We start from the raw sequence: 16,005 nt of genomic DNA, 5'->3' as shown, positions 1-16,005 counted from the left end.
AATGTATCGATTGTTCACATCACACTCGCCATGAATGTATCGATCATTCACATCACACTCTTGAATGTATCGATTGTTCACATCACACTCGCCATGAATGTATGGATCGTTCACATCGCACTCGCCATGAATGTATGGATCGTTCACATCGCACTCGTGAATGTATCGATCGATCACATCACACTTGTTAATGTATTGATCATTCACATCACACTCGTGAATGTATTGACCGTTCACGTCACACTCGCCATGAATGTATTGACCGTTCACGTCACACTCGCCATGAATGTATCAATTGTTCATATCGCACTCATGAATGTATCAGCCGTTCACATTGCACTCGCCATGAACGTATCAACTGTTGAAATCGCACTCACCATGTGCGTATCGACCATTAGCATCACTCTCACCATGAACATATCGATCGTTCACATCGCACTCGCTTTGGCATTCGCTTTATCAGCTCCACGTCCTGTCGGGCATTCAGACGTCATAATGAAAAAACAATGTGCCACGTTCCAAAGCACTGTGTACCCAGAATGCCATGGGGTGGCAATGATTTTGAACAACGTTGAAATCCATTGGAAGTATTTTGGGTTAACTTCACAAGACATTTTCAACTTCAACTTTATCCACTCGAAAGCAACCAAACTATACAGAAGTGTGAGTTACCAATGAAACCGCAGCTTTGAAGTGGCCCAGTATATCGTTGTGGAAAACAGGCATCACCGACTAACCCACACTAGCTGCGGTTTCATTTTGACCATCAGAAGAAGGAAATGGGTTTCGCTCCACTTTTGGTGGAAATGGGGCCATAATACAGTCCTCGAGTGGAAACCGAAATCCCTTTCCTATAAATCGAGAGATTCTTGAATTGTTAATGCATATTATACATTCTATTCCAGTAAAAATTTACAAAATAATGAAAGAATATGAACGTTATTGTGAATCATGTTGTATTAGAATTGAATAAACATGTGACACACACACACACACACACACACACACACACACACACTTATTGAAGGTCCGTGGTTTGAACAGAAGTTTCTTTCTTACTTTACTGCACCGAGCACACAACTTGGTCGTCTTCGAAAACAGAGGAAACGGGGTCCAACGTGATCCCGTGGGGAGAAATGAATGGTATCTCATGATATAATATGAATCCTTTTTTTTTTGTGTACACTTTGCGAAACAATACTTTGTGTCCGAAGAAGGTGGTTCATATGAAATGTGCGCATCACCTGGTCAATTTGTTTGTCGTACAGACCCGACACTGCTGCTCAGACATCAACCGTACACTGACAGAGAAAACGGTGTCGCCTGGTGGCGAGGAATCTCCAAAAATACCAAACAACTTGCTATTTGATAGCTCGCCGACTCTTCACGAAGGACACCACGAGATCTGTAACCTCCACCGGGAAGGACACTGAGTGTAACATCTATCGGCACACACATTGATGAATTATCCCGCTTGTGAAACACCAAGATGACATTTTATAGCTGAGTCGAGATTCCAACCCAGGCTAGACAGCTCAGAAGTGAATGTGCATACCTCTAGACTCGGCCATCCTGCCAGCCCTGCAAACAATATTACTTATGCGATAAAGCTAAGCCAGATAATGAAGTGTGATACATGACTTTCAAAATGACGTATGAATGCTCAACGAGTTCTTTTGGGCATGCGCTGTGTGTTTTGACCGATTCGGTTATGCTCACAGGGCACTTTGAACCTGCCGTTACGAGCGAGAAATCCGAGATTCAAATCGTCTTTCAAATTAAATTTTCAGCACTTTGACGAAAGAGTGGCAATTCCAGGATGGTTAACCATAATTATTGTGTTCCGAAATGCAAATCGGGCTCACGGAAACGTAAGAATACGAGAAATATCCGTGGATAAGAGGAGTCGGGTTCCTGTCGTTTCCTGTCATCACAATTGGTTAGCGGGCTGAACGCTGAATTCACCATTAAGGCTGAATTGCATCAATGAAGATGAATGTGAAAAAAAAATTCAAACTGTATTCTCCATGGCTAGTCGATCACACGTATGAAGTTTCACATCAATCTGTTAAGCGGTTCGGAAGAAGAAGATTTATTACGTTTTTATTTGCAATGCAATACGGCTGCTAGACCACGTGGCCGATGATGTCATACATTTCATTATTCATTCACATCGGGTCGTAGATCAGATATATGACGTTTCAGATTTCTCAGATAAGGATTTCAATTCAACAAACTATGGCTGGAATACCAATTCACGAATGACATCATCATTATCACCATATATATACTATACCCCATTAGGAGTTGATGACATTTGCAAAGTTTCAATTTTTTTTGATGAGCGGTTTCAGAGAAGAAGTCCAAATTTTCAATATGGCTGTCATACGATGTGACCGATGACGTCAGCGTTGTCAACAAAATATTCTCCATGGGGAGTCCCTCCTATGTTTAAAGTTTTGCATCGATCGGACAAGTCGTTGGAGAGAAAAACATTTTTACGGACTCAGAGTCTGGGGTTAACATGAAGGCGCTCCTCGGACCTTCACCCGATCTCCGGTCCTGAGGGTGCCGGCCACGGATAACACCGTGGTCTGACGGGTTGCGAGGCAACCACAGCCATCGTTAAAATTACCGAAACCTCTCAGGGTTCTCCTCCTTGGTTACACATTACCTTACCGTTGGCTTGACAACTGTAACTGGGGGCCATGCCCTCAATGTGCACCTGTCTATTTATTATGTACACCAAGCGAAACCGTGGGTGCAGCGTTGGCTAACGGGATGAGAGATTGGTGGGGTAAAACGTCCTGGCTATATAGTCTGACACACTAAATCTGACCAATGGAGGAAAGGGCGAAAGCAAGCAGGTCCTAAACGTTTAATAGTTCAACAAGTACCGTGCATTTATTTATAAAAACACAACAAAGCAATATCCATTCAGGGCATATTTACAATCAGCAATCGATGGGCATGTATTTACAGGGCAAAGACAGGAATTACAAGCAAAGATCGCAACTAAAAGACACAAGAGAAAAGTACAGTAAACCCTCAAATATCGTGGGTTTCGACCAATCGCGTTCCGATTTAGTTATCTGCCATTACTGGCGTGAAATTGCAGTTTTTGAGCTGAGATGAGTCTGTTCGCGTTCGCGTGTATGATTTCAGCCAATCGCGTTTTTTCAGCTGAGATGAGTCATTGTTTGTGTCCGCATGTACGATTACCTCCCATTGCAAGCCTCTTGTTGTTTCTTGCGAAACAATGGACAAAATCAATCGTGCCGAAAGGCAGAAAAAGGTTCTGACATTGTGCGAAAAAAAATCGAGTTGATAGATCGTTGACAAGAGGTGAAAGTGCGGCATCTGTGGGCCGCCATTACGGGATCAATGAATCGACTGTGCGGTGCACGCCAGTCAAGCACGGTGATACGGGAGAAACCATTGCGGATTTACCCCTTCGAGTAGACTGGTGATATGGGAGAAATCATTGCAGATTGACCAACATTTCCACGAGGCACCCGGGGCCGAAGGCTGCAAGTCAACCGTGACGGACCATGATTCTGCGAAAAACTCCCCACCGCAGCTCATGGAACTAATCGAGGTGAAGGGATTTATGCCGGAGCAGGTTTTTAATGCCGAAGACACGGGATTATTTTGGAAGAGGATGCCACCTTGTACCTTCCTGTCCAAGCAGGAAAGATCTGCTCTGGGTCACAGTGGCTACGGATCGTTTTGCCCTTCTTCGATGTGGCAATGCAGCAGGTGACTTTGTTGTGCTCCAGAGGATCCAACAGCCATCGCAAGTTCTACATCGACAACTTTCTAACCTCCACCCTCCCCCATCTTGCAGCATCATCATCACCCCGAGCTAAGTCTTGTGTTTTCTCCTTGCGGCAAAGTACAATACGTAATGTTCTTACCCTCACCCACCTCGCTGTTTTATAAAAATCACCTCGCTGTTTTGTAATAAATTTAAAAGGTATGTCTTGTTTTTGTTTATTACCTCTGTCACCAAAGGTGAAGGAAGTTATGTATTCCCTCCTTTCTGTCTGTTTGCATGTTTGTTAATTGCCGGAATCCTTCAGATTTCAGCAATTATGTTGGTCGGTTGTGTGTGTCATTCTGTGTGTCTGTCTGTCTGTTTGTTTGTGTGTTTGTTTACCTTGTAGCAGCCACACCGTTTCAGCGATCATGACTAAACTGTGTACTGACGTCGGCCATGGTCCAACTTAGACACTTGTCATTTTTGGTGAATCTAGGTGAAAGGTCAAGGTCAAGGTCACCGAAAAACCGAAATTCTTATTTTCACAATAACGTCCGCTAAAATGGTCGTATCGACTTCAAACCAAATCCAAAATGTGCATCTTCCAATACTGCATCCAACCATATGACTCATTGGGGTGTCAGTCACACCAACACCCATCTTAGCGGTCGGGGGTCGAATGTCAGGGGGGGTCGGGTCAAAACTCTAAAATTGCGATAAAAACGCCATTTCAAGTCCGATTGGCTTCCAAGTTATGATCATGACCAAACTAAGTGTGATAACTCATTAAACAGTAGCACTATCGACTTATAAGAACCAAATTAATTTCTAGGTTTTTGTTTTTTCAGAGATCATGGAGATATGACAAAGTTATTCCGGCAATTCCTTGCTCAACAGGAAATAATAGGAACTCAACACCTCTCGGTGTCATCTGCGGATATTTCTCGTATTCCTCTATTTCTGCGAGGACTGTACACAAAAATGTCTCACAAAGCTTCTGAAAGATACCAAAATACTTGTAAAAGTCCCTGAGAGAAAGGGCTGTGCACAACAAAAGTCTTGGAGAACTTTCTCAACTCGCCGAACGGGCAGCTGCTCGTATTGCAAACTTTCGACCATGCGCGTCGGTGCAAGGCCCGAGTGGACGGACGTGTTCTACACAAACCCCCGACGGATCGCGACCAGTAAATGAACTTTGAACCTTGTGGGAGTTCCTCCTGTGAACATGGTAGGATTGGTAATTTATATAATGGATGTCTGCAATTGGAAAGACGATGCTGTGCGTCATTACCAAGTAACGGTAACCAGTCTTCAACAAAGGACATGTTCACGACATGAAAATACACAAAGCTTGTATCACCTACATTAACGTGGACGTAGAATGTACCAGGTAGACTTTCCTGAGGGAGACACTGTACCTGGTTTGGGTTCTTGGTTCTTCTGAACCACTGATGGGAAGGACATATCTTGGGCTTGTGAATGTACAGGGCAAGTTTGAATCACTTTTTAAAAATAGATATGTACTATTAATCATGTAGTGGGGCGAGGGGGTGTGGGTGGGAACTGTGAGGGCTGTTATAAACATATTGTTTGTTTGGTTCCTGGGCCACTAGAATTGCACTAGATTTTTGCATTCATTGCGAAAAGGAGAACTGTATGCATGCGTGCGTGCGTGCGTGCGAAAAAATATATCCATTGTGGTTGCTCTCTTGTGATAATAGGAAGTCAATACCTCTCAGTCTCATCCACAGATATTTCTCGTGTTTCCGATATTTCCGTGAGTTTGATTTGCATTCAGGAACACAACAATGATGGTTATCCATTTTGAAATTGCCACTCTTTCCTCTAAATACCGAAAACTGTGTTAAAAAGAGGATTTGAATTAAAGATTTCACGCTGGTAATGGCAGGTTAAAAGTGCCCAGACAAGCAGAAACGTGTCACTAAAAAACACACACACACACACACACACACACACACACACACACACACACACACACACACACACACACACACACACCGCTTGTGTGAAACACCTCGTTTAGTATTCATACATAGTTTTGAAAGTCCCGTATTGTGAATTTTGCCAATCCTTTAGTTTTATTGTTTTCTATTGTTGTCATTGGATGCCATTTTTAAACTATGTGCCTTTTTGAATTGATAAACACGGTATTGTTCTTACGTATGCATCATGGCTGGAAGGATGGCCTGGAGGTATGCATGTTCACCTCAAAACTGTCGAGTCTGGGTTTGAATCTTGAACCAGCTATAAACTGTCATCCTGGTGTTTCACAGGCAGGGCGATTCATAAATGCACGTGCCATTCCTCGCATGGACGTTGAACTGGCATCCCGTCTGCCAGAATAAGTTTGTGGACGTTAAAGATCCCACGGTGTCCTTCGTGAAGAATAGGCAAGCTATCGCCGGCACCATGAACAAATTACTAATTCCTGCCTTGACTTCCTGTATTGGCCAGTACGATCTGTATTCGCCGTGGCATAGAGTCCACCAGCGTCTGGAATTCTGCACGAGTGATGCGTCACCATTCCTCCACGAGAAAGTCAATCAACTCACACCTGTTTGATGGAGGTGGAAATTGCTGTCTCAGGCGTCGGTCCAGAATATCCCATAAATGATCGATTGGGTTCAGATTTGGTGACTGAGAAGGCCATGACTTGATAACATCAGTGTCATGCTCATCAAACCATTGGGCGACCACACGTGCTCTGTGGATGGGGGCATTGGGGGGGGGAGAGGGGTCTCTTCTTGCAGCCATGCTAGCCTTATCGGCAACCAGGCCTGTGCCGCATTTTTATACATGACCCGAAGCATGCTGGGATTTTACTTGATTAATTAACACATGGGCCACACCTGGGTAGAAGCCGTTGCTTTGTGTCCCTCATTTTCCCAGGTGTTTCCATTTTTTTGTCCATTTCCTGTATGTATCGTATCATACGGTGTGTACAGTATTTGCTTGTGCACCATTGCAAGTCCATTATGTACAGGCATGTATGTAAACTGGCGCAATTTGAGAAGGGCCAATTAATACTGATGATGTGCGTAGACGTTTTTTGTTTCACCTTCATGTGCATTGCTCGCCCTCATTGAAGACATATTTGTTGATATTTATAAGACGTGACCCCCCTCCCCCCCCCATTTTGTGCTTTGCTTGCCCCGGCAGCCTCTGTGGTCAGCAGTGGTAGAAGCCTTTCTACTTTTGGAGTCCGTGCTGGCTGACTCAACTCTAGATCCTGCGTTGGCGAGGCCGCTGCAAGCGGCCAAAAGCCTGCTAGGTGTCCCCCTGGCAGTTGGCGGGAGACGTGCGCGGGTCACCGGGTCCATGACCAGAATTGGAAGTGCAGCTGAAGAGGGGGATGAGAAAGAGGGAGGAGGAAAGGTTTGTGAGTGAAATGTGTGACGTTATAGGTTTCGAGTGTTGTCATCCTTTGTTATAAAACAAGGTCGACCTGAGGATTCAGGATACCTTTACCTTGCAGTATTTACCTTGCTGACAGTGCACCTTCCGAAACAGAAGTTTGGGATTTGGATACAGTGCCGGTGTTCTCTGGTGCCCTCGATTAACTCATTATTTGATGGAACGGTGTGGTTCACACAATTTTGAATTAATACAAACAGGTGTGTGGTACATGGGGTGGTTAAATGTTTGCTCGCATCATTAAATGTTTCAAGAAGTGTTAAAAATGGGACCACTGGACCTGAAGCTTCTCTGGGCCCTGACCTAATGCTGTAACCCAAATTTGGTAGCATTCTGACTGGTGGGTCTGGAGAGAAAGGTTTTTGAAGGAATTTACACAATTTTCCCAAACATTTACGAAGTGCGCCATTTTCACACACGTCTGGTCATGAGATGGGCATGACCTCATCGATTTAACATCAGGACCCAGTCCTAATGTTGTAACCCAAATTTGGTAGCATTCTGACTGGTGGGTTTGGAGAAGATGATTTTTGAAGGGATTTATGCAATTTTCCCCAAAATTGACTCAGTCGGCCATTTTGGCCAACTTCCGGTCACGTGATCAGCATGACCTCAGCAATTTAACATCCATACTCTGACCTAATGTTGGAACCCAAATTTGGTGGCATTCTGACTGGTGGGTGTGGAGAAGATTTTTGGAGAATTTTACGAAGTCGACCACTGTCAAGTGACCAGAACGAGCTTTGCAAAGTCGAAATAAGAGACGGACGGACTGTGCGCGTTGACAACACCTTGTCTGGAATTAAAATTCCAGATAAGCTAAAAATGTACCTCCCCTCCCCTCCCCCTCAAAAGGGTTTCTTTTCTCAGCCTCACGGAAGAGCGTGTATTAAAGGAGCAGCATCTCAAGGTTGAACCGATTTGTCGGACAGTGCATGACCACAAGTGTGTTGAAGTATTTCTTGGGAATGTTTTAAACAATGATTTGAGCTTCAAGTCGTTCCATCCTCGGAATCAGGACCCATTGTTGCATGCTAGCAGTGTGCGTGCATAGATGGTGATGGCACATGATGTATCTTTGAGTAGTTTATATTACTCGCCATTACGATAGGATACATTAACAAAGATTCAAAAAAAAAAAACTTATCGGGTGTGTTCAAAAGTCTGGCTGTTTGTAAATCGGGGACTCGCTGTATTAGAAAAAGGTAAAAAGAAAAACTCTACAAATTTTTGCAACGTCAAACCTCATCTCAAAAGCTGTCCATTATATCGAGAGAGCATTGTACGTCAAATACACCACAAAGGACCTGGATAATTGTACTTTTTACAATAGTAATATAATACGACTACTTCCCTAACAAAGGAACTTCGATGTAGAAGTAGGCCATTAGGGCCATGAAAGCCTTATTAGCCCCCGTTGGACTTTGTCCATAACGGGGCCTTATGGATTTAGTCTCGATTTTTGTGTGCGTGCGTGTGTGCGTTCGTCCGCAACCATTTCTCGGACATGCATTTATCGATGTTCATCAAACTCGGCACACAGATAACGAATGATGGCTTACGTGTGAATGCCATTTAAATTCGAGATCAGATACAATATGTCTGACTGGCGGCCATTTCGTTACTTAAATGTGTCCCCAATCATTTCTCAGACATACATGGTCCGATTTTGTTCAAACGTGGCACAAGCACAGCACACGACGGCATACACTCGCACTCATCTTTATTTCGTGATCTGATCAAAGATGGCCGACTGGTAGACTGGCGGCCATTTTATTTAGAAATGTATATGGGATAGCCCTTTAACTCCGTTCAGCGAAGTGACTGAAATAATTGTGGACTTATGACATTTTCTGTCTTTTTTTTAATTTTTTTTCCTTGTTACCAAACCTCTGGTTGCTTGTCCGTGCTCTATCCTTTTTAAACACTGAAATGTCAAGGAAGGAAGCAGCACAGACCATTACGCTGTGCACATGGGGCGAAAAGTGGGGTTGAGCAATTGATTCACTTCTGTCTATCTGTCCACAAACATCAGCTTCTGTCTACGAACTCAGGACCCGAGGATTCCAAGCCGCCACCATAACCACTAAGCCAACACCAGGCTACCAGGTGGTGCATAAGACTGCATCAACAGCACGAAACTTCCAGAATTTATTTTATTTTTTTTATCACCTTTAAAATCATTATTTTATTTCGGTTGAATTATATACTCTAACACCGTGCAGGGTAAGGTGTTCTATGAACTCTCTAGTTTTGAAGTCTTTGGGATGAGTCGACCGCGGTTCGAACCACCAACCTCCCCAGACTCGGAGTGGACGCTCCAACCATTAATACACCACCGAAGCTCGTCACAAGTCTTAAAAACTGTTCCGACATTTGTTCATGTTAAAGTACATGATGTTTTGTGTAGTATTTAAATCGATCGATCTTCACACGAGATAATAAGCGTGTCGTCATGTATTGCGTGTTGTGTGTTTGACTTGTCTGCACTCCCAAACCGCTGGATGGAATGAGTTGAAATTTGTTGGTTGTACTTGGGCTGTGTTCGGGAGGGGGTTCAGGAGTTTTAAAAAAAACTTAAATTAAAAACACCTCCAACTTAAATTTTTACTGTAATGTTAAAATGGTGAATTGTCAAAAGAAACGGGTCAATCGTCATACCTGCTGATGCACTCCTGCACCGCTGGACAGAATACCTTGAAAACTGGATGTTATCACCAAAAATAAATCAATAAAACTCCAGAAGTTGTCCAAATCATTTTTTTCATCTGCCATTTATTTGTGTTATATTATAGTAATTAAAACAATAGTCATGATCGATGTGGGGGGTGGGGGGGATGTGTTGAAACGAACACGTTCATTTGTTTGTGCGACACGAACTCGTTTCACTTGAATGTGTCGGGGCGGTGTACGTGCTTTGGCTTGTTCTTTTGACTTCATGGTTGCATTTTCTTTTGATGAATCAGCAAGGGGGTGGCTGGGTATTAAAATGGGGGCATTCCAGTATTGGGGGCTGGGGGGGAACGTTATCGCTTCAAACCTTTTTTTTTTTGTCACTCTCAAAAAAGCCTCATTTTCAAAAATGTTAACGCTAGTCTCGGTTAGTACTTCAACTACATGTTCTTGCTGTCCACTAAATCCCTTTCATATTGGTTTAAACATTATCACCTACATTCAGGCATGCAAGTCCAACTTTTCCTCGATGTTCTTCCAATGGCGCAACAAACATCGAGCCTCGTTGCTTGACGTGTCTTTAACAATTGCGTCTCCTTCCAATCCCCCACCGGCTTCTCTCCCCTTACGTCATTTTACTCTTCCCACCATTGTACTCTATTCTCTCTTGGCCATCTCCCCTTGACTTCTGAGCTGGGTACCCTGTTCAGGTAACACCAACCAATGGCACTTTATGGTTATTTTGAAGCTTCATTGGAAGATATGCCTGGTGTTGGCTTAATGGTTAAGGTGGTGGGCTTGGGGTCCGAGGATCCTGAATTCAAATCCCACTCGGCTGTTGAATTAATACCAGGTGGGGTTGACTCTGCCTGTCATCCTTCTGAGGTCGGCAAACTGAGTGCCAGCATGCTGGTATCCTCCGTTGGAGTGGTGACCCGTCCAAGATTGTGCCCAATAGCCAAGGAGACTGCTTTTATTTTATCTATTTATTTATTTATTTTGTATGCATTGTCGAGGCTCGTGTGAGAGCTAACACACAACACACAATGAGGGGGGCAGGAGACAACAGGGGCGGGAGAGGGAAGGACAAAACAGTGGGGAACAGAGACATGAGGAGATCTGTGGAAGGGAGAGGGATGGGACGGGGTACATACACGGGGTAAACAAGATGGACACCACAGGGACTTTCAGGACCTTACACGACAGGGAACTTTCGGGAAGGAACGCAGGGAATTTGAAGGAGGTGGGTTTGGGGTGGATTAACGGGGGTAGAAAAGATCATGGTTTTGGATGGGGGAAGATAAGAGGTGGTGGTGAATGGCTGTTTTTTAAGACCTTGAGGGAAGAATGGGATTGAAAAGAGTCTGGGAGTTTATTCCAAAGGCGGGAAAAAAGAGGAATGAAAGAGTGAAGGTGAGCAGTGATTCGTCATTTTTAGTATTTTTAGTATTTAGTATTTTTAGTATTTAGATATTCCAGAAGGGGGTTGCTGGCGGACCTTGAGCGCCCTGCGGGACTAAAAAGCACCAATGCTCTGTGCAGAGTATGGTCCCAATGGATGGATGGATTTTTTGTGTGTTTTAATAGCCCGTTGTTTAATCGTTAATTTACAGCATTACCTGTTATAACTCTCAACAGCATGTGTTGTGCTTTCTCTTTGTTCAATCCCCTTTGACCCGCCACCTCCCGCCCCCCACTTCCTTGCAGTTATCCCACAGGTCTTCTTCTCATCGCACACCCACTGCGTGGACAACCACCACAGCAGCCACCGGACTGCCATTGGTGGAGAGCCACCCTCCCCGTCGGCGTCAGCTCGTCGTGCAGTCCGTGCTCCCCGGTGACAATCATAACAGGTACTCGTATTGTCCGTCCCGAGTGCGATGGAAGCTTATAGAGGAGTTGCTGTGGAGTTAAGGGATGTTTCCCCTAGTGAAGGTGCACACGTTGTGGCGACTCGGTCGGAGACTTCATCACAATCTCATGCATCTCAGAATGACAATCTGTGAATGACAAACTGGAAACAAAATATTCAGAGCAAAAAAAACAGAACAAAAACATTTCAATCCCATTGTTGGTTTGCTCTCCCTGTGCCGCAGCTCCAAGTCCTGCACGGCCTCGCTGAGTGGACACACGACCTCTTCACCCAAGCTAGCAAAGCATGGTCTGTTGTGCGGCCTGTGTTCTAACTCTCAAAATCCTTTTGATATTCCGAAGTCATGGGGCGAACGGTTTATTGATGAATATGCTGTAATTAAGGGGTGATGTATAATCTGTCAATTTGACGGATTGGGGAGTGGGACGAAATTGGGACATCTAAAGGAAGGAAAGGAGACCAATTGGGGGATATGGGGTTAAATTTGGGTTCGAGGGAGGGTGTGTGGGTGGGGGGGTCAAATTCTGCCTTTTTTGATTCGACAACATGTAAATGGTCCCAGTCATAAAAAAACAACAACAAGGGTTCGCCTTCATTGGTTGCGTTCCCATCTGAAGCCATGCCAACCGGTTATCCGGAGTCATTGGTGAAAATCACGTTTGCTGTGTTGATTTACTGTCTACTTGTGCCCTTGTAAGACCACGAGTCTTAGATCACGACTGTTAAAAAGACGAAACATCAGAAAATGATTATTCAGTCAATGGTGGTTTGCGATTCTCACGGCTTATCTTTCACCCAATGTCTTTTCGTCAATTTAATCTGCTCCTCTTGCCCGCCCCGATTCCCCAACAGGCCTGTCACCTATTTCCATACTACCTTCTCCCCTCTCCAACTCTGTCTCTGCTTCTGCTTCTGTTAGCTCCTCTCACTCCTTGCCTGTTGAGTTCCCCGACATCGCCGATTGGATGGATCGTCCGGGTCTCGCCCCTCACAGTCCTCTCAGTCCGCAAGGCCCTCATGGACTTAGAGTCACTGCCAAGTCATCCGGCTCTCCACTTTTGTGCACCAGGTACGGACGGCGTGTACATGCTGTCGTCTTGACACATCTAAACACTTTCCTGTTGTCGTGCTACAACAAAATAATTATTTATCTTTCTCTTCTCCTGCGGGCCTTTCAAGGTTTCCTTTCTTTTGAAATGGGTGGCGTTGAATTGAGTTGGCAGGCTGTGCTGGGTCACATTCACAGGTGTTCTGCTTTAATGTTGCTGTCACATAAATTTCTGCATTGCACACAACCACTGCCTAAAAGGTGACCGTTGAGAGAGGTAATGTCCATAAGGGTAAAGGTGTCAGGTCAGGTCAGGTATGGGAGCATGTGCCAGAACAGCGCGTCGCTGCGTCCACTTTCCACCGGTACTCCAGGGGCCTCCGTCTGGCCTTCCCCCAGGCAGATGCCTGGCCCATCCCCATCTCCTTGAGATGCCAGTCAACCTGCTGCAACCACGAGGCACGTGGTCGGCCCATTGGCCTCCTCCACTCAATAGAGACTCCTCGCTGAGAGAATCTGGTGAGCAGGATCAACGTCAGGAAAACGAGCCACATGTCCATACAGCCGCAGCTGACGCTCACGGACTATGCAGGTAACAAATCTCATCCGAGTCTCTCTCAGCAACCGCTCGTTGGGCACAAAATACGACCAGCGATAGCCAAGGATTCTCCGAAGACACCTGGTACCAAAGGAATTAAGTCTCCGTCTCAGATCCTTGGTCAGAGTCCAAGTCTCGCATCCATAGAGCAAGACTGGAAGCACCAAGGACCTGAAGACTCGAACTTTCGTCCTCCCGCACAGGTACCGGCAGCGCCACACCCCATGATCCAGTGAATCCATGACTCCCCAGGCCCGACCCAGACGTCTATTGACCTCTGACTCACAGCCGGCAGAGACATGAATATCACTGCCAAGGTAAGTGAATCTCTCCACGACCTCAACACCCTCACTACAAACAGACACAGACAGGACAGCAGCATCCAAGATGTCATTGAAATCCTGGATATTAGTTTTGACCCAAGAAACCCGTAATCCCAGTGGCTCCGACTCCTCATTCAGCACCTCTAGCGCCCCCAAAAGGATATGCTAAGTCTCTGCAAAGATGACTGCATCATCTGCGAAATCAAGGTCTGAGATCTTGATATTCCCAAACGATGCACCGCAACTTGATCTCTCCGACATCCTCCCTAGAATCCAGTCCATACAAGTGCTGAAAAGTGTGGGGGCCAGTACACACCCCTGATGAACTCCAGTAACAACTGGAAATAAGTCAGAGATGGGACCACCACACTTCACAGCACTCTCAGTACCAAAGTAGAGTTCAGACATCAGATCAATCAGTTTTGGTGGCACCCCACGAAGACCAAGAATCCTCCAGAGGACATCCCGATTCACTGAATCGAACACTTTACATAGATCAACATCGGCTGCAAGCAGCCCCTGCCGAAACTCTCTCTGCGTTCAGTGAGGACCCGAAGAGCAAGGATACGGTCAATCGTTGACCTTTTTGGTGTAAAGCCTGACTGTTGTGGACGCTGGTGCTCAAGCAGATGGTGGCGAACCCTATCAAGAATTATCCGAGCAAAGACCTTGCCCGGCACTGAGAGCAGCATCACCCCTCGGTAGTTGTTGCAGTCTTGGCGATCACCCTTCCCCCCATTCCAGAGAGGGACAACAAGGCCCCTCTTCCAATCAGTTGGGATGATGCCTGTGTTCCAGGCAGAGCACAAAACTGCATGCAACGACACGAGTGCAGCATTTCCACCAGCCTTGAGAAGTTCGGCATGGATGCCACAGATCCCTGGAACTTTACCCCGTTTCAACCGGTTCACCGCAGCCCCTGTTTCCACAAGCGAAGGTGGACCACAGTTGATTGGAGGGTCAGCAACAGGATTGTAACACGTTTGACGTCCAACTCGACAGCTGGTGGATCAGCCTGGTACAACCGCTCAAAGTAACCGGCCCAGCGGGCCTTCACTTCAGACTCCTCTGTCAAGAGCCTACCACTCTCTGCTCTAACTGCAGTGCTCCGAGGGATGGGCTTGGATGAACGTAATGCGCGAATTCCCCTGTAATCGGGACGAGAATAACCTGTCCACAGGTGATGCTCTACCCCGTCACAGATTCCTCGCACATAGGCCTCCTTGTCCACCCTCAGTGCACGTACAGTTTTACGCCTCAGCTCCCTGAACAGCTCAGCTCTGCCATTCAGCCTGGCCCTGTGACTCTGGTTAATGGTATCCAGTGTCCCTTGAGAGACAAAATTCTTCTTCGCCCTGCGGTGAGTTCCAAGGCATCCACTGGCAACATCAAGGACGGTGGTCTTGAAGGCACTCCACAACTCTTCAGGACCCCCCAAAGCACCCAGACCCCCCAAATGTCCACTCAGCCTGTTCACAAACTCCTCAGCTACTCTCTCATCCTTGAGCTTGCCAACATCCAGCCGAGGCTGGGATGGTACCATTCTCCCACATTTAAGTTGCAACTGCACAGTTGCAACAACAAGCCTATGGTCTGTATTGAGGAACTGAGCATTCCGGTAGAACCTGCAGTTCTGGATCATCCTCCAACGACCGTCAATGAGGACATGGTCAATCTCCTTTGCCACACCGCCAGTGTTGGAATACCAAGTCCAGCGATGAGCTTGTGGGCGCTGAAACCATGAACCAGCCACCCTCAGTCCATGACTTCTTGAAAAGTCAAGGAACTTTCTGCTATTCTGGTTCATAGTTCCTGACCCATGGGGACCAACACACACCTCATAACCATCCCTATCAGTTCCAGTCGATGCATTGAAATCCCACAAGACTAGAAGTATATCTCGTCTGGGGCACTGATCAACCACAGACTCGAGCGTGGCGTAGAATGCGTCCTTCACGGTGAGATCACTCGCCTCAGTCGGAGCAAAGACAGAGATCAGGGAAATGACACCGAAGGAGTGACGAATCCTTAGTCTCATAATACGCTCGTTGACCGGTGTTACCTCAATTATCATTGGGGTCAGCTTATTGGACACAGCTACAGCAACTCCTTGGGTATGGTAACCATCAGAGCGACCAGACCAATAGTAGGTGTAACCACCCACCATTATCTCGCCGCAATCCGGTCTCCGAACCTCAGAGAGAGCTGCAATCCCGATGTCCAAACGCTTGAGCTCAGATGATAACAGAGACAGATGATCATCCTCTCTTAGGGATAGGACATTCCAGGCACCCA

The 16,005-nt window shown here is 45.9% G+C and overlaps 1 protein-coding gene across 10 annotated transcripts in view; it reads left to right on the top strand.

Moving 5' to 3' along the window:
* Window positions 1–16,005, top strand: part of LOC147010180 (cGMP-inhibited 3',5'-cyclic phosphodiesterase 3A-like) — an 82,541-nt gene that overhangs the window by 45,190 nt on the left and 21,346 nt on the right. For 7 of the 10 annotated variants that reach the window (XM_085862642.1, XM_085862641.1, XM_085862640.1 and 4 more), the window contains 4 exons: window positions 6,941–7,156; window positions 11,576–11,721; window positions 11,965–12,029; window positions 12,594–12,810. In XM_085862642.1, coding sequence (XP_085718768.1) covers window positions 6,941–7,156; window positions 11,576–11,721; window positions 11,965–12,029; window positions 12,594–12,810 — 644 coding nt within the window. The remainder of the gene's footprint in view (window positions 1–6,940; window positions 7,157–11,575; window positions 11,722–11,964; window positions 12,030–12,593; window positions 12,811–16,005) is intronic. The other 3 variants (XM_085862645.1, XM_085862644.1, XM_085862643.1) reach the window with 1 other exon arrangement.

The sequence above is a fragment of the Eptatretus burgeri genome, chromosome 17 (genome assembly GCF_056783735.1).
Source record: "Eptatretus burgeri isolate ZD-2024b chromosome 17, Ebu_testis_v1, whole genome shotgun sequence".
Lineage (NCBI taxonomy): Eukaryota > Metazoa > Chordata > Myxini > Myxiniformes > Myxinidae > Eptatretus > Eptatretus burgeri.
This window is presented reverse-complemented; position numbering and strand designations above follow the sequence as displayed.